Below are 25,818 nucleotides of genomic sequence, written 5' to 3' on the forward strand. Positions count from 1 at the left end.
GGATGTGATACATACTTACAAATAAAATGTCTCAGTGGAAAAAAACAAAAAGAAAAGGGAGCGACATCAGGAGTGCACACACACAGAGAAAATGCTGTGAGTACACAGCAAGAAGGCAGCTGTCTACAAGACAGAGAGGCCTCAGGAGAAGCCAAATCTGCTGACACTTGATCCTAGACTTCCAGGCTCCAGAACTGTGAGAAATAAATGTCTATTGTTTAAGCCACCCAATGTGTGATATTTTGTGATGGTAGCCCTAGCGGACTAATACAGGCAGGCAATGTAATAACTGCTTTTTATGAATTATCTCAATTGTCACAGTTACTAGATGAAGTAAGTACTATTTAGACAGGCACTGCTAATATAAATTTTGCCCACAGCAGGAACTCTGTTCAGAGTATGCTCAGGCTTGACCCTGAAAGTAGGTAAGTAGAATACTCTGGCTCATAAATGGATGAGGTGGGGAGAGAAGATTAATGGACACAAGAATTCCCTGACACTTGTGTATCTTTATCCAGATTGTATCTACCTGTTTGCTCCTTGTTCATTAAAGGAGAATAGTAATACCCTAATTTACACCAGGAAGACTTCTTACAAGGGTTTATTTATTAAACTGAGAAGTCCTTTTTGATTATTCACTAATAATTTCTAATTTTTTCCTCTATTTTGTTCTTTCTTACCCATCTCCAGGGAACGGCTGGGTGAATGTATGTGCACATAGCATTTTCCTTTCTGTATATGCTGGCTAAAACTGTAGGTCTCAAAGGTTATCAAAAGTTCAGAAACAGATACAAGTATATCTAAGAAAAATACATATAATAAAATATTTTAAAAAGTCAGTGAGGGTAAGGATAAATTAACAAATGGTATTATAAAATCACTTGAAAAAATAATAGTTAATTCTTCTCAGAATATACAAAAAATTAATTTCAGATTGGATTAAATATTTAAATGTTAAAAATAAAAAATGGAAGCATTAAAATGTAAAGATTAATTTTTTGTATAATTGAGGGCTACAGAAGGCATAAGTACTAAAGGAAGTACTTAAATATAAAGAAAGAAACCAAAATAGAAATTATTGATAGATTTGACTATATAAAAGCAGTGTGGTGGGTCATGGCAAAGAGGCTAGAACCATATGTAATCTATTCTCAACATTAGTGGACTCAGGAGGATTTAATAATTAAATCTGTTCTTTCCAGGTATACTTGAGGCCAACAACAAGGAACACATAATCTGGTCTCAGGAAACATTTTGCATCATCTGGTAAAGGGATTTCTGCCTCATCAGATTACAGACTACGTGTGAAGCCTTGAAGATAGCTCCAAGGAGCTGTGTGAGCACAAGGCAGTGTCCTCACAGTGAGCTAGGAAGAGGCTTGCACTGTCACTGCCAGTCCCTTTGTGCATCAGAGAAGGCCTGAGCATAATTGAGCAGTCACTGCTGTCTCCTCCAGGGAGAGGAACCATCCTCCTCACAGATGGCTGAAGATCTTATGAAGCTGAACCTCCCAACAAATCCTCATATTTTGATACAAATAAGAATATGATTGTCAATATTCATACAATGTTTTAAACCTTATGTAGCAATTTTGCACATTCTTGTACTCTTTCAGAAATAGTGTGGGTTGTGATGATAGATTTGGGTTTGAATTCTGGTTAACCTGTTGGCTATGTGATCCTGGGTGAGTTACGTAACCTCTCAGAACATATTTTCTCCTCTGTAAAATGGTGATGGTGATGGTGCTAGGGTCAAAATGATACCACCTTATAGGATAAGGATTGGATGAGAGAAATACCTAGTTTGACCCATAAGAGGCACTCCATTTCCTTCCCTTTTATAAAGGTGGTTATTTGCATCAGTAGACCTCAGATTTCCACAATAGTTACATGTTTATATAGGTGATGTGTTCTCTTCAAACATTCTCATGTTACATGGTGAATTTTTTTTTAAGAGATAGGGTCTCACCCTGTCACCTAGGCTGGAGTGCAGCAGCATGATCCTAGCTCACTGCAGCCTTGAACTCCTGGGTTTAAAATATCCTGCCGCCTTAGCCTCCTGAGTAGCTGGGACTACAGGTGCATGCCACCACACTTGGTTAATTAAAAAAATTTTTTTTGTAAGGACAGGGTCTTGCTATGTTGCCCAGTCTGGTCTTGAACTCCTGGCCTCAAGTGATCCTCCTGGCTTGGCATCCCAAAGCACTGGGATTACAGGCATAAGCCACCACACCTGGCCTCCCAGTGATTCTTAACTCAGCAATGGGGCATGGAGGCATTAATATCTATATAGCTATAAAGCACCCCTGAGCCTCCAGACTGAGAATTGTCAGTCTACAGTATGATACCCCAAGTATCTCTCACGAGTTTGATATTTTTGTGATACCTTATTCTTCACTCTTAGTAGCTTTATTTCAATAAAGTAAGGCTTTGCTTATATGGGAGGGCAGTGCATTAAGCTAATGCAAATTATAGTTGATAAACTACCTTATCATGTATAGCAGAATGCCAGGGAGCATTTTTGTTGGGGGCAGTGCTGGTGGGAGTTTTGATGGAAATAATAGTAGAGAGATGGAGAGTACACAAGACCTAGAGGAGGGTTGGTTGAACCATAAGGAAAAACAGATAAAAGGGAAGGTGAGAGGAATTGAAGGCAATTATCATTTTTCTCATACAGCCTCATTTAGCAGGCTGAGACTTGGCTGTTTCGGGAGTACCTGCTGCCTCTCACTAGAAACTGCCATCTTTATGCTATCACCCTGTCTCTCATCCAGTCCTACCTACCTGAGGTATAAGACCTGGACTCACCACTTGAGTTATACATGGCTACCTGATCCATCTCTTCAAAGTCATATTAAATACTATAAGATTCTCAGATTTAATCTGTCAAAACCTAAATAGTTCTCCCTATAATGATACATGAATGGTTACAAATAAAGTTTCGAAACTGCAAATATAGAAAACTAGAGAGAAAGGAAGTGGTTCCGGTCTACCATGAGCAGCTCATAGGCTAGATGAACTGAACATAGCTTTTGGTTTGTTCTAAGGAAAGGATATAAGACCAAAGTGTCCATAAAGTTCTTATTTAAAGTAACTTTTAGAGTTTGGGGTAAGAGATCTTTCAATTGAAACTACTAAGAATACTTCTTAGGCCAGGCAATTTGAACTGATGAGATAAGATAAAGCTGAAGGTCAAAGTTATGACTTTGAGAAGAGTCAAGGCAATGCCATCATCAAGGGAGCCAATCTTCCAGTAGACAGGGGCTCCTGGAGTGATAACTACTGACCTGCTGTTTCCAGGCTGCAAATTAATTGCATTGGCCCAGCAGACACCATCAGTAAACAAGCCTGCCAGGGAATATCTACTTGATCCTCTTTCACAGAGCAAACTTCCAAGGGCTGCCTGGGTCCCATCCTTATTTTCTTATCATCTTCAAGTGAGTCCAAGTGCACAGCAATGAAAAAAATGCATGTGTAGACTAAAGAAAAGAGTAACATAACGGTGCATTGGATCATGAAGTGATAGATAGCTTCATGAGGAAAGAAGAATTTTGGAGGGAACTTGATTATGGGTAAAATTTAAAGAAAGATGGGAGACAGCAAATGTATCCATACTCCTGGAATGTTTTAGCTTTTGGCACTTAGGTTTGAGCATCCCCAGATGTCTGTGGTGTACCTCATAATCTGGTCCTTGCAGTTGGGCTGATGTGATAACATCTGTTATCTAAGGTATCTACTGTGTGCTCATGGACAAGGCATCTGTTTCTGTGACTCTGTTTATTTTCATTGATGACTCCCATATTGAAACTCCTGGGAATGATTCCATGAAAGATGAAATAAGCCAAGGTTCGAAGGAGCAAACAGTTCAAACACATAGTAATATAGTGGGAATTAGAGCAGCCTGATGGATGTGTAGAGACTTCACCAGCTGGAAGCAGACTGGGAATTACAAGTTTCATCAACAGAACCAAAGCGCATGACATATGCCACAAGGCAGAATCCTTATTATGTAATAATAACCCCTGCACACTTCTCTCCCCCAGTTAACAATGCACAGATTGAGGTCATTGTGTATTTACAACCTGGAGATAGCTGACAGCCCACACTTCACCTTGAAGTTTGACTTGTCTGTTCCCTCAAATGTGTCAACACTTCTGAAATGTTTTCTCCTTTGGCACATTGGTTTGAACATCCCCAGATGTCTATGGTGTGCCTCAAAATCTGGTCCTTGCAGTCGGGGTGATACGACACATCTGTTGTCTAATGTACCTACTGTGTGCTCACGGACAAAGCCAAATAATTAATCTGGGCCGGGATTGTTCATGCTTTCACAGTTTGCTTTCTCAGTTTGGTTCGGCATTGATCTCTTCTTGCAGAAGGCCTATATTGGGACCAAACTGGGAATGCAACAGGGCAAAGTTGGTCTAAAAATCCTCTGGGAATTTGCCATTTGGCAATTAAATTTTCTGTAGATTACATCTCTCTACCAATTACCAGTGTGGCTTTTATAATGTTATAAAATCTGAGCATAGCCAGTTACATTTCTTTTACCCTGAGTCTCTGGGTCTTTATCTGAAAAATTAAAAGACTAGAAAAGATGACTTTGAGTTTTTTACAGCTCTAATGTTTGAGAATTTAATAATTGCTCAGTAGTGAAAGTCAGATTTCTTGACACTAGAGCAATTAGTTTGTCCACCTGTATGTACTCTCCTACATGTATCTGCCTGAAGCCCATTGCTACTGGTATCTCCCAAGATGGAAATGTGCCAGGCTGGTATAAGCCCAGTGGAATTTCACTAAGAAACTAGACCCAGCCACTCAGCCCATACTCACAGTCTTATCTTTCCTCCCATTCATTTACCCATTCACTCAACAAACATTTATTGAAGGCCTGTTAAGTGTTAGGTACTAATCTTTAGAACCTGCTCTATGGCTTTTTAGTCCATCTTCCCTTCACTCACTTTTTTTGACAAACCAGGCAGACAATGGTGTAGGAAATGTATATTTAATCATTCTCTTGAACGATCAGAACTCTAAAATCAGTTTTCTATAACAACATGTAATACAGTCACCGTGGCTCCAAGGTCCAGGAAGGCAGTGGTTAACACATGAAAAGTGTGGGAAGGGGGCTGGAAACAAAGTATTCTTTTCCATCAAAGCTTCATTCCTCAAGCCCTCAATTCAAGCGGTCATTGTCCTTGCTTTCAAAAGTCTGTGTGTGCTTCATGGAAGGTATATGTTTGTTGCCTTAATTTGAATCGTGGCCAGGCAGGGTCTGGAGATCTAAATTCAGAGTAAGAAAACCTGAGCTAGAACTCAGGCATTTCTCTTACAGAACTTGGTTTGCAGGGTAGAATGAAGGGAAAGAAACTTAGAAGCTCAACAAGCTGAAGATAATCCTATCAGGCATTTCCCACAGGCCTTGTCAACTCTGTTCACTGAGAGATGTTATCCTGGTGCCCGATAGAGTTCTGGCTCTCTGTGCTGAGGCAGCAGCCAAAGAGACAGAATGCTTATTTGCCAGTGACTAATGTGAGGAAGCAGACAGATTTGTTGGCTCCCCTCTTTCCAGGCCCTTTTCTACTCAAAACCAGGGTTTCTTAGCCCTGACACAGTTGACGCTTCGGATTGGGTAATTGTAATGGGGAGACGTCCTGTACATGGTAGGAGGTTGAGCGGCATCCCTGGCCTCTATCCACTAGTTGGTGGTAGCACTGTATCCTCCTCCACTCCCTCATTGAGGTAACCAAAATTGTCTTCAGACATTCCCCTGGGGATGGGGGGCGAAATCACCCCAGCTGAGTCCCACTGCTCTAGATGCTATTGAAAACTGAGGTCTTAGCTGTCCACGCAGGATGGAAAGGAGAAGCCTCAGAGCTTGTGATGACATAATGCCATACAGTCAAGGTGAAAGGTCCTTCCCTGGACCATTCACGGATGAACATCATCTGAGAAATAAACCCGCATTTGTTTGTTTAAAAAGAAGGTGCTCAGTTTATTTATAAAATCGGTGTTGCCGACTGCTCTGTTTATGCTAAAATTATGATCATTTTTCTCAACTTTGGCATTTGTCAGTTGGGAAGAGAAGCCAAGGCACCTTTGGAAGCATCATAAAAAGTGAATCATTTGACCCATTACTAAAATGCAGCCGCCCCTGAGTTGTGAAGTGGCAGTCAATTAGCAGCGTCTTAGGGTACATACTACAGCTTAATTTGTGGAATATAAGATGTGGATATGTTGGGATAGACTTTCCAGGGGCTTCCTCAGAGCAACATTACAGCACATATAACTAAAAATTCAGAGACAAAGAACATGCACTATCCTGTCCTCTCGCTCCCCAGGTGACAGGCAGGGGGAGGTCCCTGAGATCTGGGGATGCACTTGTCTCCACGTGCATTTTACTTGTCACTCTTAACACACTTGTCTAGTTCACATGAATTATTTTCCCAACTTCTAATATGTCTTTGAAGATAGATTTATCTTGTTCATATTGGAGCCTTCTGCTTTTGGCTTCTTTCTGTTTCTTGCTCTTGTTTGTTCACTCCAGACTTCTAGATACGAATTCATTTCCTCCCAGAAATATAAAACTAGGTCAATATCTGCTGGTGAAATAGTTCTGTAGATCCCTGGGATTGTGGAAATAACAGCAATAAGATACCATTATAGCCATTCACAAAACAATTATTGAGAACTGAGAGCTTCCCTGCCACTGCGTGGTGTATCTCTTGTTTAGAAAGGGGCTTATTTTTCAGTATTTTGACGTTGTTCTATTGAGGCCACATGGTCCCATGGGTTGCTGGGGAAAAAGAGATGGCTTGAATCTCTCCTTAAGGGGGTATCATCCCAGTGGCAGTCTCAAGGAAGAGAAGAGATGGGTCCTTATAGTAAATGAGAACCGAGAGGAGTCTGGGCAGGCTCCTGAATAGAGGTGGAAAGGTGGTTTCTGCCTCAATTCCTAACCAGGGAGTGTGTGTGGCCTAAAATGCCATTACCCATTATAATGTGTGTCTCAAATAATGTTCTATTCATTTACTTTTATCATTATTTTTTTGAGACAGGGTCTCACTCTGTTGCCCAGGCTGGAGTGCAGTGGTGCAAACATTGGCTCACTGCAGCTGAAACCTCCTGGGCTCATGCAATCCTTCCACCTCAGCCTCCTGAGTAGCTGGGACCACAGGTGGACCTCCACGCCTGGCTAATTTTTAAATTTTTTTGTAGAGATGGGGGTCTCACCATATTGCCCAGGTTGGTTTTAAACTCCTGGGCTCAAGCAGTCCTCCCATCTTGGCCTCTCAAAGTGCTGGGGTTACAGGTGTGAGCCACCATGCCCAGCCTTATTCGTTTACTTTAAAAAATCTACTTGATTTATGGTTATTCCTCTATGGTGCCAGGGAGAAAGAGGTGGACTGCAGCTAACTGCGTAATTGTATATAAGCCTACGTCTGCTGCATGTGAACATTATCCATTAGATGTATGTTGTGGATATTTTTTTAAAGCTGTAAATTATTACTCTAAGGGAATACAAGGTAAAGATGAGTCAGCTGTGTTATATAGGACATATTATTTAGTTGCAGGTTATTAAACACTCATTTGCAGTGTTGTGGGGAATCAAGGAAAGAAAAAAGTGCTTTTCCCTCTACTAGTGAGATTCCCAAGGGACAGTTTCCTTAGGGAAATCTCTGCTGACAACTGTGGAGGATTGGAAATGATGAAAACTGGCGGGTTTCCTTACAAAGAATCTCCTTTGTTCACTGCACTATAGTGAAATCTTGGAGAACAAGAGAAAGAATGAAAAGAAGCAGATCAACAGATCTTTACCTGCCTCTGAGGACTTAGCAATGTAGGCAAGGAATACATGTACCCTGGAGAGTGTAAGATATAAATCATACATGCATGCCAAGAGGATATAAAATACAAAGACTCTTGGGAAGGTGGGATATAAGCTAGGAAGAATTTTCCTAAAATGGATAAAGGAAGTAGTGGGTATAAATTGCCATAGAGTAGAGAAGATTTCTAGGAAAAGACAGTGACGGAGGGAGCACGACCAGAAAGTAATGGTAGTTAGCAGGTAGTGGTAGGCAGCAGTAGTGGTAGGTAGTAATGGTGGGTAGGTATGCGTCTGTGACTTTGACTTCGATATAGTTATGCCCAGAGAGTCACTTTAGGCTCCGGAGCAAAGGAAGGCTATGATGAAATCGTGTTTCAGAATACTTTGATTCTGGCACCGTGTTTCCTATCAGCTAAAACAGGGAAAGGAAGGAGCAGGTACAGTGTTTCAAAACCAGTCTGGGTGTGAGATGATGAAGGCTGGATTAGGGTCAATCTGAGAGGCAACACAGGGGAAAATGTGATAGGTAGGGGTTGATAAGAAATTGACATGCGGGACAGAGGGGAGACAAAAATAGCTCTGAGGCTGTAACCAGGGAGGCTTGGTGGGGATGCCACTGAGTAATATGGGAGTATCGACTGGAACTTCATGATCTCAGCTTTATACACATTTCATATACAGAAGAATATTCAAAAGGAAATATCCTAATAATAGTTGGAGCCAGAGGACTGAAGTGAGAAGGAAATCTCAGCAGGAGGGCTAGTTGATGAGTCATCTGCCAACTGTCCACAGGGGCCGGCTGGAAGGGCAGGGAGGGGTTTTATGTGAATGATGATATGCTTTATAAATAACAGTAGAATCCAGGGTAATTAGTCAGGGCTAAATATCTCTTTCTCTTCAACAAGTTATTTTGCCTTCATTGATGACTGAGTAACTTAAAAGGTATTTGAATTTACATAAATACTTGAATTGTATGTTATTTTTCCTATGGGTCTGTCAATGAAGTCTATGCTGTTTGCTGACCTAACAAATGATTACCTTTCCCAGTACTAGTGGAAATAATGTCACAGCCCTGGTGTCATTAAATGTTTCTTTCTGTGGCTGATGCTGAAGGCTATCCGACTCTCATTAGGAGCACAAGCACCCACAGAACCAATATCCCACACTATTTGTGATTAATCTCACCTGTTGTAACAATGACTTTGCATGCTTTTTTGTGGCCGAGGCACATTATTTTAGCATCAGGTAAGGGCTGAGAGGCAGAAGTGCCCAGCTGATGGCAAAGAAAGAAGAGACACACAGAGAAGCCTTTGAGTTTAGCAGCTGTAGGTGACTCCGCCTTTTGATCTCAGATTCTGTGAAGTGAGAGAAAAAGTTTAGGGTCATACAGGAGAAGCTGGATGTCTTCTTCATATGACTGGTTAGCAAAGAAAAGTACCTGAAAAACAGAACAAGTTGTTCCTAATTCAGGCAATTTTTTACCCCTTTGCCCACCTCTCCGTAACTGGCTTAAAAGTAGAGCTCTCTCTCTCTTCAAAGAAAATTCCATTCTGTGGTCCACTCCAGTGAACACTCAGCCAAATGAAAAACTATACCAATAAGAGATTGTTATGGGTTACCAAATAAAGAATAGGCTAAACAAACAGCCATGGCCAGTTCTTGGCTTGAGACGCATTTTCCCTCCAGGCAGTGATCTTTACAGGATCCATGTCATTACATTAGCTTTCATCATACCACTATAAAGTGTCTAGGAAGTATTATTCTCATTCTGAAGCAGAGAATGGTAGATGTAAAGAAATGAAACCATACTTCTTTTGCTCAATTTCCTCCCTAGACAATCCTATCTCTTTTATTTCATTTCAGCTCTGTCAATTACCAGCTGTGTGACTTTAGGCAAGTTACTCAATGTATGTGCTCCAGTTTCTTCATCTATAAATAGGGCTAGAATACTAATAACCTACTTCATAGGGTTCTTATGAGGATTAATGAGTTAATGCATGCAAAGCACTTAGAACAGTATCTGGCCCATAATAAGCACTCCATAAGTATTGGCCGTAAAAACGACAATAAAGCCAACATCACTCAAGCCTAATAAATATCACTCTCATGCTGGTCATTTCCAAGTCTACCTCCTTAGTTTGAACTCTGTCCTGAGTTCCACATCTAGATTTCCAGTTGCTGCTAGATATGTCATTTAAAAACATAATTATTCAGTAAATATTTCTGAGTAAATAAATAAAACGACAATAAAGCCAACATCACTCAAGCCTAATAAATATCACTTTCATGCTGGTCATTTCCAAGTCTACCTCCTTAGTTTGAACTCTGTCCTGAGTTCCATATCTAGATTTCCAGTTGCTGCTAGATATGTCATTTAAAAACATAATTATTCAGTAAATATTTCTGAGTACCTACTATTGGGGTTCAAAGGAGTGCAATAAATAACAGCCTCTTCCCCAGCTTAGCTCTGAACCAATTAAAGAGAAGGTCAAAAAAATAAGGCAACTGGAAGATCAAAATATCACCTTTAGTGCTGAAAATATGTTAATAGAGAATGAAGCTTTGTAGGTAGGCAAGTGGGCTACAGCCGAGACTCCCCACTGTCAGACAGAACCAGACTGGTGCAAGTCTCCTGCAGGAGCAGATTCTACCCCTGAACAACTGACGGCCTGCAGGAGCACAGCAGAATGTACACGGGCTTCCTGAGAGTTAGCAAAAACAAAAAGAAAAAGAAGGAGCTGAGCTACTTATGTCCAGCTGCTCCTAATATACTTATCAATCAGATAAATTAATTCCTTGTTCTCTGGGGAAGAGTGAAAGAGGGAGGAAGAGAGAGGCTAAAAAGATGACACTGGTGGGGATCCCTTCTCATAAAAGGAAATATATGGAGTAAGGGTGTAGTGTTCTCCCCAAAACCTATCACACGCTGGCTATTGTGCTAAGCACTGGGCATCTCTACCTGGGTACACTATGGGCATTTCAAACTCCACATCTCTAAAACCCTTATCTACTCCCCACACATATTGCTCCTATGTTTTGGGGTGGGTTTTTTTTTTTCTGGTAGCATCACCAACCTCCTAAGTATCCTGGGTAGAAATATCAAACCCATTTTGACTTGTGATTTCTCTTGACTTTCACATTTGCATCACCAAGGACTGTACATTATTTTGTTTATGCAACTTTTGATTCTGCCCCCTTTTCTTTCCCATTGCCTCTGCTCCAGTTAATACTCTCATAATTTCTCCCCCAGACCATTACTGTAAGCTCCTGACTTCATGTCTTCCCATTTTATCCAAACCATTTTTTTTCTTCTTCAAAACCCAGCCTGAACTCTGCCTTATCTATGGATCCACTTCAGTCATAATTAACAACTCTTTCCCATAGGTACTAAATCTACACTGTGATTAACTTCTCTTTCGATACTTATGCTACTCATTTCAGTATCTCAGGGGGCTTAAAAAAGTACTCTGAACGTACTTGGCACACAATAGATATTTGTTAAATGAATGACCTAAATTAGCAGTACAGGTAGAGAACACAATATGTAAATCCCATGGCCCTACTCGTTTAAAAACATGCATGGAGCACCTACTTTGTCTATAACAATAAGAAATTCTGCTATTTTCTTAATTTTGAGCTACCAAAAGTTGTATTTCATCCTAGCCTGACACTTCGAACACTTGTTTTGATGTATCCAACAAACATGTAAAGAAGACAGATCTGTTAATTGAATAAAAGGTGTGCTCAATGTCTATGGTCTTGTTCAGTTGTGGCCCTTGCTACTAGAAGACATTATTTACACAGCTTGGAGCTTTTTACTGGGAACTGGACTGAGATACTGTTGTCAGCACCCATTGTTTTAAATGACCAATACTTCAGTCCCTCCTTCTCTTCTGGGAAGGCCTTTCATCAGATACTGCCTCATTGGCCTAGGTATGGGCAGCTGACCCAAGTTGAGTCGAAGTCCTTCCTGGGAATGTAGAATGAGACTGATGAATTGCGGTTCAGTCTCACCACTCTCTTGAGTAAAAGATTTTTAAATATAGGAATGCTTGGCAATCACGTCTTGCCATACGGACTAAAACAAGAGAGTAAAGAGAGAATTAAGTAGAAATGAGAGACAAAGAATCTCAATGGGATTTAAGTTCCTGGTTCCAGTTGATCCTGAAGTCAACTGAACTTCCTGTCTTTGGTTCCACAACATTCTAGTACACTTCCTACATTTCCCTTTCAGACTAGATTTATTTATAATGATTTCTGTTACAGGCAACTAATAATCCTAACCAGGATAGTTGCCAATTTGTTCCTCAAGATGGTGCAAGAGCTCTCGCTCTCATATGTAATTTTTTAATTACTTTTTAAAAATTGCAGTAAAAACAACAAAATTTACCACCTTAACCATTTTTAAGTGTACAGTTCAGTAGTGTTAAGTATATCCACATTGTTATAAAACAAATCATTAGAACTTTTTCATTTTGCAAATCTGAAACTCTATACTCATTAAACAAAAACCTTTCTCCTTCAACTCCTCCACCCTGCCCTCTGCTAACCACCATTCTACTTTCTGTTTCTGTGAATTTGACTGCTTTAGATGCTTTGTTTAAATCATATAGTATTTGTCTTTTTGTGACTGGCTTATTTCACATAGATAATGTCCTGAAAGTTCATTCATGTCATAGCATATGATAGGATTTCCTTCCTTTTTGAGCCTGAATGGTATTCTATTGCATGTGTATACCACATTTTGTTTATCTACTCATCTACTAACGGACATTTTGGGTTGATTCTATCTGTTGACTTTCGTGAATAGTGCTACTGTGACCATGGGTGTGCAAATATCTCATTCAGACTCCGAATTCTTTTGAAGGCATACCCAGAAGCAGGACTGTTAGATCATATGATAGTGTGTCCGGAATTCGTTCCTTCTGGTGGGTTCTTGGTCTCACTGACTTCAAGAATGAAGCCGCAGACCCTCGCGGTGAGTGTTACAGTTTTTTTTTTTTTTTTTTTTGAGATGGAGTCTTGCTCTGTTGCCCAGGCTGGAGTGCAGTGGCGCAATCTTGGCTCACTGCAAGCTCCGCCTCCCGGATTCACGCCATTCTCCTGCCTCAGCCTCCCGCGTAGCTGGGACTACAGGTGCCCGCCCTCACATCTGGCTAATTTTTTGTATTTTTTTTTTTTTTTTTAGTTGAGAGGCGGTTTCACCATGTTAGCCAGGATGGTCTCAATCTGCTGACTTCGTGAACCGCCAACCTCAGCCTCCCAAAGTGCTGGGATTACAAGTGTGAGCCACCGTGCCCGACCTGAGTGTTACAGTTCTTAAAGATAGTGTGTCCAGAGTTTGTTCCTTCAGATGTTCAGATATGGCTCATCTGGAGTTGTTCCTTCCTCCCAGTGGGTTCGTGGTCTCACTGACTTCAGGAATGAAGCTGCAGACCTTCGCAGTGAGTGTTACAGCTCTTAAAGCTAGTGTGGACCCAAAGAGTGAGCAGCAGCAAGATTTATTGTGAACAGCAAAAGAACAAACCTTCCACATCGCAGACAGCAGCCCTACCGCGTTGCTGCTGCTGGCTCGGGTGGCCAGCTTTTATTCCCTTATTTGGCCCCGCCCACTTCGTGCCTATTGGTCCATTTTACAGAGCGCTGATTGGTCCATTTTACAGAGTGCTGATTGGTTCATTTTTACAGACTGCTGATTGGTGCATTTACAATCCTTTAGCTAGACAGAGTGCTGATTGGTGCATTTGCAATCCTCTAGCTAGACAGAAAAGTTCTCCAAGTCCCCACTCGACCCACGAAGTCCGGCTGGCTTCATCTCTCAGTAGTTCTTTTTTTTAATTGTTTTGATGACACTTTATACTATTTTCTATAGAAGTTGCACCATTTTACAGTCCCACCAACAGTGCATGAGGGTTCCAATTTTTCCGCATCCTCACCAACATGTTATTTTCTGTTTTTGCCTTATTTTGTTTTTAGAGTAGCCACCCTAATGGGCATTAGGTGATATCTCATTGCGGTTTTGACTTGCATTTCTCCAATGATTAGTGATGTTGAGCATCTTTTCATTTGCCTTTTAGCTATTTTTATATCATCTTGGGTTGAATGTCTCTTCAAGTACTTTGCCCATTTTAAAATGAGGTTATTTGATTTTTGTTGTTGTTGAGTTGTAGGAGTTCTTAATATATTCTGGATTGAAACCCCTTAAAATGATTTACAAATATTTTCTCCCATTCCATAGGTTACTTTTGTGTGTGTGTGTGTAATTTATTTTTTAAATTGATATATCCGAGTTGTAGATAATTTTGGGTTCATATGTATAATTTTAAATTAAAAAATCATAAGAATATGATTTACTCAGTTAGATTCAGCAAACATTTATAGTGTACTTATAATGTGTAAGGTATTTTGTGCCCAGAGCTAGGCTTGATTTAAACGGCAGCCTCCTGACATACTTCTTTCACTACAGTTTGAATCCAATTTAGCCCCAGGAAGGATGGTCTTAAAAGTCAGAATTCAGTCTATGCATTTTCTTGATACTAGCTCAACCTAAGGTTTTGTATGCACTGAAGCACTGCAGGGAGACTAGGGTGCTGGGTCTTTTCAGCCAGCTCTCAGCTAGGGTGCTGGGAGACCAGTTCCATCTAGGGGTTTCAGATTAATCTTGAGCCAATATTAGTGGGATCATGAGTCAGTCCCATGAGGGATGAATAAAACTAAGTCAGACTCCAGACTTTTAGTCTTCAGATTCACAGCCTTCTCAAAGGCAGGGTGGAACCAAACCTTGGTTTCTAGCCTAAGTTTTGGAGGGCTTGAAGTCCAGCTGAACATATCAAAGATGTCAAGTAATTATCACTTCCTCACTGCTGTAGCAAGGTAGTCCTACTGAGTTACACAGAGCCTCAGAATCCTAAACAGTGTTCTCCAGACAACCAGTCAATGAGAAAGCATACAAGATGAAACCTAATTGCCATCTTTGACCTATATGCCATACATATTGTTTCGTGTTGGGCTTTCTCTTATGTAATACAATCTCAACGAGAATTGAGTGATCAAATTCTTAGTGAAGAGGACTCTAGAGATTTTTGTGCCTTGGTATATATCTATTAATGAAGTTAAATTTTAATTTAGATTTTACTCTTTCCCCAGTAAATCCATACAAAAGCATGGAGGAACCCACCTGTCACTTTGATATCCCCTGTTGCTTTGGCAATGTCATTTTCAATCATACAGGAGTATGTGTTGTTGATCGTAACATTGTAGAGCACAGACACAACCTTCATGGTCACATTCTCAGAGTTCAGCTCAAAGCTGGTATTGGAGACTTCCGAGAAGTTGGCTCCCTGGTCAACTTGGGATGCCCAGACAACTGTGGGCTGGGGGAACCATCGGGGAGCCTCACACCGCAAGGTCTCTGAGCTGGCATTATAGTCCACATTCACTTCCGGCATGCTGAAGGCTGCAGGGTCAAAAGTCAGAAAGGGCAGATGCCAAAATCAGACACATAAGACAATATAGCCTTTGAAGCACTAGATCTTAAAAATGCAGTCATTTTTTTTTTTTAATCATTGAAGCTACTCAGTACTTCCTCAGAGGTCCACCTGTGTATGGCCCATTGTATTACAGGTGCGAAAAATTATTTGCTCATAGTATTGCTATACATCACAACCCTTTGGCCAATCACAAACCCCAAGGACCTAAATTCTAGGTATATTATTGTTACAATAGAAAATTTTCTCCAAGTAAGAGGAACTTCAGTGGTCATAAAAAAGCTTATCCCTTAGGGAAATTAGGCATTTTCCTAGGGATCTGTGAAGCTTTTGGATTTTATGTATTTTTCTCCCTGGAGGATAAAGTTAGGGTGGGTAGGGAGAAGGAGAAAGAAGAAACAAACAGCATTCATCTATCACCCACAGAAATTCCATCCACAAGCTTTGTCATCACAGGGATTTGGAGTTTCCTTGGGTAGAGATTGTCCAGCTCTGGTATCCAGGGATAGAAACAGACATTTGTTTTCCTCCAAGGTAATTCTCCTCGCAGGAGAGTTAACTGCATTTTGAAATTAAGACTTAGCTTCCCCCATATCCAGGCAGAGAGACAGTTGTGGAAAAATGTTTAAGCCTGGACTTTTTATTGGGGTAAAATATAATTTATTAATTTATTTGGCGTCTTCCTTTACCTGGGACTGAGCTGGTGCTGAGTAAGTAGTAAAAGGAAAGCCCTTGCCTAACCCTTAAGGAGTCTGTTCTCTAGCAGGGGAGACAAGACTCATGCTCGGAGCAGGCAGGGAACACGCTCTTGGGTGATGATGTGGGAAACTAAGTTTACATGACAATGAACCAACATTTATTGAGGGTATATTCTGTGCCAGTACTGTATTCCAGACCTTATTTCATTTGATCCTCACAACACTCCTGTGAATACTATCATCCCCATTAAAAAAAACTCAACTTTTAATTTTGAAATAATTTCACGTGTACAGAAAAGTTGCATAGAAGGTATAGAGTTCTGGCATAGGCCTCACCCAGTTTCCTCTAACGTCAACATCTTAACCAATGTGCATTAGTCAAAACTGAGAAACTGGAGGCCAGGCGTGGTGGCTCATGCCTGCAATCCCAGCACTTTGGGAGGCTGAGGTGGGCAGATCACCTGAGGTCGGGAGTTTGAGACCAGCCTGACCAACATGAAGAAACCCAGTCTCTACTAAAAATACAAAATTAGCCGGCTGTGGAGGTGCATGCCTGTAATCCCAGCTACTTGGGAGGCTGAGGCAGGAGAACCACTTGAACTCGGGAGGTACAGGTTGCTGTGAGCTGAGATCGTGCTGTTGTACTCCAGCCTGGGCAACAAGAGCAAAACTCCATCTCAAAAAAAAAAAAAGAAAAGAAAAAAAAGAAAAAACGAAGAAACCACCAATGGTATATTACTATCAACTAAATTCCAGATTTGATTTGTATTTCAACAGTTTTTCCACTGATGTTCTTTTTCTGTTCCAAGATTCCTTCCAGAACACCACCATGCTTTTAGTCATCATGTTGCCTGAGTTTCTTCTAGTCTGTCATGTTTTCCCAATTTTCTGTATATTCCATGACCTTGACAGTTTTGAGGAGTACTGGTTAGGTATTTTGAGGAGTACTGGTTAGGTATTTTGAGGAGTACTGGTTAGGTATTTTCCATGACCTTGACAGTTCTGAGGAGTACTGGTTAGGTATTCTGTAGGTTGCCCCTCTGTTGGAATTCATCTGATGCTTTCTCCTGATTAGACTGAGGTTACAGGTTTTAGAGAGGAAGAGCACAGGAGGTAAAGTGCCCTTCCCATCACATTATATCAGAAGGTACATGCTGTTAACATGACTTATTAATGATGTTAACCTGGATCACCTGGCTAAAGCAGTGTTTGCCGGATTTCTTTGGAAGCTGGACTTCACTAAGTCCAATATACCCTGAGTGGGGTAGGGAAGGTTTCAAGCTCCACTTTTTGGAGGGAAGAGATCTAAATAAATAATTTGGAATTCATCTGTAAGGGGAATTTGTTTCATATCCCTCATTTATTTAAATAAGTATGAAGTCATATGTATTTATTCTATACCTTTGAGTTATAATTCAATACTATGTTACTTATTTTGTTGCTTAAATTGTTCCAGCTTTGCCATTGGAACCTCTTTCAGTTGGCTCCAGTATCCCTTTGACATGACCCCATTTTAAGATGAAGAAACTGAGGCTCAGAGAGGTTGCTTTGCCCAGGCCACTGTACTTACACAGGTCTGATTCTAGATCTGAGCTTCGAGTCATTGCATATACATGTTATGAGGTGTGCAAGAAAGACCTGTGCATACTAGTTTAGGCTGGAAAGGCCCGGTTTCTGTCTATCCTTCAAGGCTCCCCTCAAATGCCAGCTTCTCCAGGGGGCTTTCCCATCCCTTCCCTCCTATGCATTTGAACGGGATCTCTCTCTTCTTCTCAATCACTCCATTTATATTTCTCTTAAAGCATTTGATACACTTTACTAATTATTATCATTTACAGACTTTTATTATCTTTGTCCTGACCCCTAACTCTGTGAGATCTATATTATGAGCTCTGTAAGGGTAGGGGAAATCTGTTTAATCATCTTTGTACTCCTCACAGTACCTGAGTCCCTTGTATATACATTCAGAAAACATATGTTAAATTGGGTTGGCAACAAAGGGTGGATTTCATTGTTGCAGGGGAAGGGGAATTAATGAGTTTATAGGACAATGTTGTTTTTGTTTTGGTTAGTTCCCTTTGAACTTCTAAAATGCACTCACTGCCATGAGTCTCTGAAGATACTGATTTCAGGATTGGGCTTGGGTCTACTTAGCATGGAAATGTCCCAGGCTAGGCTGCTCTTATTAGCTGTACCAGGGGCTACCACAAAAGAAACTACATTTATTTTGTTGAATAGAGAACACACCTGGAAATTCTGAAGCAGAGAGAACCCAGAACAAAAGATTTTTAAGGCCTCTCTTATAGTTGGCTACTTTTGGGGTTGGTGTGGGCCTTGGCCATAAAATGGCAAAAATAGCTGTTAGCAGAATTGGGAGCATCATTGTCTGATATTGGTCACAACATATTTCATAAGCAACTCATAATCTTTAGCCTCAAATACTTTTGGTGCTTTAAAAAATCTCTCTCCAAAAGTAACTCACCTCCAGTTTTATACTCAAGGTTAGCATTCCCCTTGCCTTTAGAAGTGATGATATAACATTTGTAGGTGCCAGCATCTGTGAGTTGCACGTTTTTCAGCCGCAAAGAGGCATTGCCAACTATCACTTGATCAGCAAACACTGCTGTCCGGCCTCTGAACAGTTCATCCTGCTCCGACAGCTCATCTTTGCCTTCTTTGAACTCATGGACCAAGCCTAAAACACCTTCCTTCAGCCATTGTATAACGATATCAGAAAGTTTGATGTCAGGTTCAAAAGTGCAGCTCAGGATTCCATCCTCCCCAATGTTCCCAGCTGAGGCGACAGTAGTGACTGTGATGGAGTGTCTCCCTGCAGTTCAGGAAGCAAAGATCAATGCTAAGGGAAGCCTTGGAACTTCTACAACCAAACCCTTCATTGCTGAAAGCCAGACAGAGACTTCTGTGATAAATTAAAAATACAGAAGAACATGAGAGGCAATAAGAAGACAAGAAGAGAAAGAGCAGGAAGACAATCATTTTGATATATATATATATATATATATATATAGCAGATCTGTCATATATAATGGCTTATGTAAGACCAAGTAACCCAAACCTTGAGAACACATTGGACTTGGGGTTTGAAGATGAAAATTCAAGTCTTGGCTTTGTCACTTAATAGCCATGTAACCTTCAATAAGTCATGTAACCTCCTTGGATCTTAGAAAATTGGAGGTAACAATGTCTGTCTTACCTACTATATTAGTCCATTTTCATGCTGCTGATAAAGACACACCTGAGACTGGGAAGAAAAAGAGGTTTAATTGGACTTACAGTTCCACATGGCTGGGGAGGCCTCAGAATCATGGAGGGAGGCAAAAGGCACTTCTTACATGGTGGTGGCAAGAGAAAAATGAGAAAGATGCAAAAGCAGAAACCCCTGATAAACCCACCAGATCTCATTAGACTTACTCACTACCACAAGAACAGTATAGGGAAACTGCCCCCATGATTCAAATTATCTCCCACTAGGTGCCTCCCACAACACATGGGAATTATGAGAGTATAATTCAAGATGAGATTTGGGTGGGGACACAGCCAAACCATATCATTCCATCCCTGGCCCCTCCAAATCTCATGTTCTCACATTTCAAAACCAATCATGCCTTCCCAACAGTCCCCCAAAGTCTTAATTTGTTTGAGCATTAACTCAAAAGTCCACAGTCCAAAGTCACATCTGAGGCAAGGCAAGTCCCTTTCACCTATAATCCTGTAAAATCAAAATCAAGCTAGTTACTTCCTAGATACAATGGGGGTACAGGTATTGGGTAAATACAGTCATTCCAAATGGGAGAAATTGGCCAAAACAAAGTAGTTACAGGGCCTATGCAAGTCCAAAATTTTAAAGCTCCAAATGATCTCCTTTGACTTCAGGTCTCACATCCAGGTCATGCTGATGCAAGAGGTGGGTTCCCATGGTCTTGGGCAGCTCCACCCCTGTGGCTTTGCAGGGTGCAGCCTCCCTCCCAGCTGCTTTCATAGGCTGGCATTGAGTGTCTGTTGCTTTTCCAGAAGAACAGTGCAAGCTGTCAGTGGATCTACCATTCTGTGGTCTGGAGGACAGTGGCTGTCTTCTCACAGCTCCACTAAGTGGTGCCCCAGGGGGGACTTTGTGTTGGGGCTCCGACCCCATATTTTCCTTCTGCACTGCCCTAGCAGAAGTTCTCCATGAGAGCCCCACTCCTGCAGCAATCTTCTGCCTGGGCATCCAGGCATTTCCAGACATCTTTTGAAATCTAGGTGGAGGTTCGCAAACCCCAATTCTTGACTTCTGTGCACTCACAGGCTCAACACCACATAGAAGCTGCTGAGACTTGGGGTTTGCACCCTCTGAAGCCATGGCCCAAGACCCTTTTGGGCACAGCTGGAGCAGCTGGGATACAGGGAACCAAGTCCCTAGGCTGCACACAGCATGGGGACCCTGGGCCCGGCCCACAAAACTATTTTCTCCTAGGCCCCCAGGCCTGTGATGGGAGGGGCAGCCATGAAGACCTCTGACATACCCTGCAGACATTTTCCCCATTGTCTTGGGGATTAACATTCAGCTCCTCATTACTTATGCAAATTTCTGCAGCCAGCTTGAATTTCTCCTCAGAAAATGGGTTTTTCTTTTCTTTCACATTGTCAGGCTGCAAATTTTCCGAACTTTTATGCTCTGCTTCCCTTATAAAACTGAATACCTTTAACAGCACCCAAGTTACCTCTTGAATACATTGCTGCTTAGAAATTTCTTCCACCAGATACCCCAAATCATCTCTCTCAAGTTCAAAGTTCCACAAATCTCCAGGGCAGGGGCAAAACATCATCAGTCTCTTTGTTAAAACATAACAAGAGTCACCTTTGCTCCAGTTCTCAACAGGTTCCTCATCTCCATCTGAGACCACTTCAGTCTGGACCTTATTGTCCATATCACTATTAGGCTTTTGGTCAAAGCCATTCAACAAGTCTATAGGAAGTTTCAAATTTTCCCACATTTTCCTGTCTTCTTCTGAGCTCTCCAAACTGTTCCAACCTCTGCCTGTTACCCAGTTCCAAAGTTGCTTCCACATTTTTGGGTATCTTTTCAGCAGTGCCCCACTCTACTGGTACCAGTTTACTGTATTAGTCCATTTTCACAGTGCTGATAAAGAAATACCCGAGACTTGGAAGAAAAAGAGGTTTAATTGAACTTAACAGTTTCACATGGCTGGGGAGGCCTCAGAGTCATGGCTGGAGGTGAAAGGCACTTCTTACATGGCAGTGGCAAGAGAAAATGAGAAAGATGCAAAAGCAGAAACCCCTGATAAAACCATAAGATCTTGTGAGACTTATTTACTACCATGAGAACAGTATGGGGGGAACCACACCCATGATTCAAATGATCTCCCACCAGGTCCCTCCCACAACACATGGGAATTATGGGAGTATAATTTAAGATGAGATTTGGGTGGGGATACAGAGCCAAACTATATCACCTACTTTAAAGGTTTCTTGTGAGGATCAGATCAAATGGATATTAACCTGATTTGCAAACTGTAATTACACATATAAGGTATTGTTATTCTCAGTTAACCATAAGTGGCACAGAAGTGAAATCTCATGTTAACTAAATGTGGCCTAGTCATTCTGAAGAATGCTGAATTCTAAAGTGCTGTAACTTTTATTTCTGTTTGAATGACAAAGAAACTAACGCATTGAGAAAATAAGTGATTTGATCAAGTTTACAGTGCTAGCTATAGCATAATGAGGAACTGTATTTAATTCAGTTGATTTTTGGTTTAAAATGAAAGCCACCCTCTCCTCTACTGACATACCACCAGTAGAAATATTAATTATGTGCCAGCTGTATCCAACTGCTTCCTCCTCACTTGGCCAGCCTACAGCCTACCCAGTCAAGGAAGGATCAATCAGCTGTTCATTGTACACTGGGGGCTGCTGACTGAGGACACCTATTGGGGTGATTTAATTAACTGAATCTTCTTGAGAGGCTCTTTCTGTGGCTTGGATATGAAACTAAGGGCAGATGGCCTTGGAGCCCAAGAGGAGAGTGGAGGAGACACAAAGAAGTATGGGGGAGAGACCATGGGAGAGAAAAATGGAAAGAGTCTTTCATCCCCAGAGCTGTCTTGGATCCTGGGGTGTTCAGGTCTAGTTCCTGTCCTAATCTCTGCACATCCTTTAAACAACACCTGATATTAAAGTGGCCTGCACAAGTCTCTCTTTCTTATAGCCAAAAAAGCCCAACATAACGGGTCCTGAGCACTTCTTAACTGGACTTATCAGCTTCTTTATTGGTATTTCTACCTTTCATCTTCGCCTCCATCCAATCCATTTTACATGCATTAATCCTACAGGTAGACCTTCTTACAGTACAATTTGAACATACCTGTTTTCTAATCACTCATCTTTAATGGTTCCTAAGAGCTGTGGAATGGATTTCAGATTTTCCAGCCTGGACTTCAAAGCCAAACACTGCCTGGTACATAGTAAATGCTCCATACATATTAGCCCTTATTGCTGTCTTTGCAGCCTTCTCTCCAACTACATCCTTTCATAGTCCATTCTGTCTATCTGTATCAAATTATTTGTTGATTTTCTGCCTTAAATAAAAAACATACAAACAAAGCAGACGTGTTTGTTGTTGTTGTTGTTGTTGTTTTAATGTGAGAGGTAAACATTATCAACATAAGGATATCCTTGGCTCTTCTCCTCTTCCAGCCTATTAGGGGTTGGAATCATCTCATTGACTCCTAGACCTCTACAAAGTAAATGAGGGTAATGAATAAGGAAGAGAACTGGAGAAGCTAATCTAGATGGATTTGCAGCAGAAAGAACAGAAAGCTACTGATGGAAGAAAAATTATAGCTACAAAAGGAGGAAGAGGAGACAAAAACAAGTACATAGCCTGGTTTGGAAGGATGTTTTGGAGGCTTGAGAGCGTGAGAAAAGACACTTTGGAAGCATCTGCCATGCATGGCCATTCCTGTGGGAGATCTGGGAGACAAATTATGAAAGAGGACAAAATGAAGTTTTTGCTATGTAATAAGAACACAACACACCTCCATTCCCTGCATTGGTATTTTCTTGAACATTGATTTAAAGATTCAGTTTGCTTTGCAAGTATTGTTACTTAGAGAATGATATCCAAGGCATCCCAGGCTAGCATGGGTTACACAATTACACTATGCACCTTCACACCCCTGTTCATCTTGTACCTATTAATTCATAGCTCACACTTCTTTATCACCAGTTATGCAAATTCTACTTACATTCAAAGTCTGTTCAGATGGCAGCCCTCCCATGAAACCTTCTTTTAATTCACCAAAGGAAAAATTAGTAGATTCTCTCTTTACTTTCCCGTAACTTCTTTTCTTTTTGGCCTTTATTATAGCAGCTGTCTCCCTCTACCTGGTCTCTAGTCTATCTCTGGAACTAGTTTGTGAGCTTTTCAAGAGCAGAAACTGTCTTAGTCCTATCTGTAAGTCCTGTAGTGCCCAGAGCTATGTTTCTGCAGAGAAAAATAATGTTTGCTGAGTTTATGAATGAATGAATAAATAAATGGAAATCAGTAGAAATCAAAGCATTGTTTGAGATAGGCTAAAATTATTGTAGGAGTAAGGGACGTTTGGCAGGATTACCACACCTAAATTTTGGGGAAATGTGATCCAATGAAAAGGAAGGCAATAAAAATACTGAGAGGTTCACAATAAAACCATGAATCAAATACAACTATGTTAGAGCAAGGGTAAATTCGATGGTTGTTGATAAAGTGCCATTAAAGTTGAATTGAAAAATTACTTCTCAGAAAAAATACATGATTAGCACAGTTTATGGAAAGAATGAAATGGTAATGACATACCTTAGTTCAGTAATTGTATTACTGAACTAATTTTAATATGTTGGCCTTGAGCTCACAGTTAGGGAATCCGTGGAAATATCTCCCAGAGAAGTTAATGATTAAAAGAAGGCAGCTGTGGAATGCCCTCGGGACCTGCTGCAGGTTCTAGTCATTTAAGGTTGCATTAATGATGTGGCAGATGGAATGAGTGTAATGTTGATTAAATCCCCTCCACCCCAATGTCAAATAAAGAAGAGAAATAAGAGCCAGTGAGAACTTAAAAAAAACACAGGGACTTAGCCATTGCTTTGCACCCGGAAAGCAGTCAATAAAATACTTGTTTGTTAAGTGAATAAATGACTGTTAAAAGTGATAAAATTTAATTTGCAAGCAACCACATGTAAGTATTACTTCTCACAAGAAAAGAAACTATTCAGACTTGCAAACAAACATAGGCTCAAGGAGGATTATGCCGTCTGGCCTCCTATGACTCTCCAGGCCTACTGACCACCAGAGATTCTTTTTTTTTATTTTTTGGAGATGGAGACTCACTCCACCAGAGATTCTTGTGTGACTTGTTGAGTCAAAGGACGAAAGGGCCCCATGGAGATGGGCTAGAGGCAGGTACCTATTGATAGAGAATGCTATTAAATGGGCACAGATTTTAAGCATTTCATTTACCTCTAAGATTTCATTAAACCCCTTTAAAATTGGAAGACTGAGCCACTTACTGAAAATTAATTATCCAGCTTGTGAGGGCTAATTAACTACCACAGCTCCTGTCTGCATGAGGAAAGTGGGGCTGTTAAAGCAGGGGCAAGACGAAACCTGAGCAGCTCTGGGTTCACACAGTGGGAGTACTATTCAATCAGCGCTCCGTTGTAGGAGCAGGAATATCTTGAAGTGGGGGTATAGGTAACACAAGACAAGGATTCTTTACAGAAACTATGATGCTGGGGCAGCCTACAGCACTGGATAAAACCTGGAAAATGAGCTATCCTTTGAAATGACTCAGAAAGACAGGTTCGTACATTCCAGTAGCATAGAGAGCATGCTAGATGTCTTCAGCAGATGGTCATCAGCATCTGCTAAAACTCAGCTGTCCAGATGGGCACCACAGTACATGGTTTACAAGGTCGAAATGCAAAGCTTAACCTTGGGGTCAAACCTGTGAGTGTCACTCTTGCCAAAGAAGATGGTGGGGTGGGGAGAACAGTTGCTTCCGTGAGAAGAAATTTAAAAGGACACTGGGCAAGGCCAGATACGGGAACAATGTAGGAAAGCAGCAGAACATGGTGTTTGAGAACATGGCACAGGTACAGGCTGCCTGGGTTGAAGTCCCAGCTCTGCCACTTATTGGATATGTGACCTTCGTCAAGTTTTCTAACCCTTTATTTCATCATTTTTTAAAATCTGTAAAATGGGGATGCTCCCTTAGAGGGTTCCTGAAAGGACTTAATGATACAATGCAGGTAAAGTGCTAAATATAGTACCTGAATTGCCACATGCTAAACCTTAAATCAGTATTGATATTGATAACCATTATTAACTACAATCATTTGGAAAGATTGCAGATCAGAGCCCCAGGAGGTAAGGAAAACAACATTTCATTAAATGTTTGCTTACAGTGACTCATTTTAAGCCATGAGAGAGTAAGAATGACCATTATACCCATTTATGGATGAGGATAGAGACTCCATGAGGTTAAATGGCTTGCCGAATGCCTTGGATCTAGCTGTTAGGAGAGTCAGGGTCAAACACAACCTGGTCTGGCCCTGAGCCTATGCCCTTTCTACCATACTTTGCTGATACCCAGGGCCAGATTGAGACATGTAGAGTGCCAACCCAATAAGAAGATATCCCTACTTCACTTAAAAATCAAAACAACTAAAAACCAGAAAATACGTGTAAGAAAGGACCACAGCTGTTTATTTTCTCAGATGACTCGAAGGTTTTTTTGGACAGATCA

The 25,818-nt window shown here is 41.0% G+C and overlaps 1 protein-coding gene across 4 annotated transcripts in view; it reads right to left on the reverse strand.

The window, feature by feature from the left end:
• Positions 1–4,990: 4,990 nt before the first annotated feature.
• The window catches only part of VTCN1 (V-set domain containing T cell activation inhibitor 1), a 68,123-nt gene continuing 47,295 nt past the window's right edge, over positions 4,991–25,818 (reverse strand). For all 4 annotated transcript variants that reach the window (XM_004026434.5, XM_055355851.2, XM_055355849.2 and 1 more), the window contains exons 3-6: positions 18,495–18,842; positions 15,005–15,283; positions 9,013–9,182; positions 4,991–6,625 (exon numbers count right to left, since the gene is read on the reverse strand). In XM_004026434.5, coding sequence (XP_004026483.2) covers positions 9,058–9,182; positions 15,005–15,283; positions 18,495–18,842 — 752 coding nt within the window. In that variant the 3' untranslated portion in view covers positions 4,991–6,625; positions 9,013–9,057. The remainder of the gene's footprint in view (positions 6,626–9,012; positions 9,183–15,004; positions 15,284–18,494; positions 18,843–25,818) is intronic.

Source organism: Gorilla gorilla, chromosome 1 (genome assembly GCF_029281585.2).
Source record: "Gorilla gorilla gorilla isolate KB3781 chromosome 1, NHGRI_mGorGor1-v2.1_pri, whole genome shotgun sequence".
In the NCBI taxonomy this organism is placed as follows: Eukaryota; Metazoa; Chordata; class Mammalia; order Primates; family Hominidae; genus Gorilla; species Gorilla gorilla.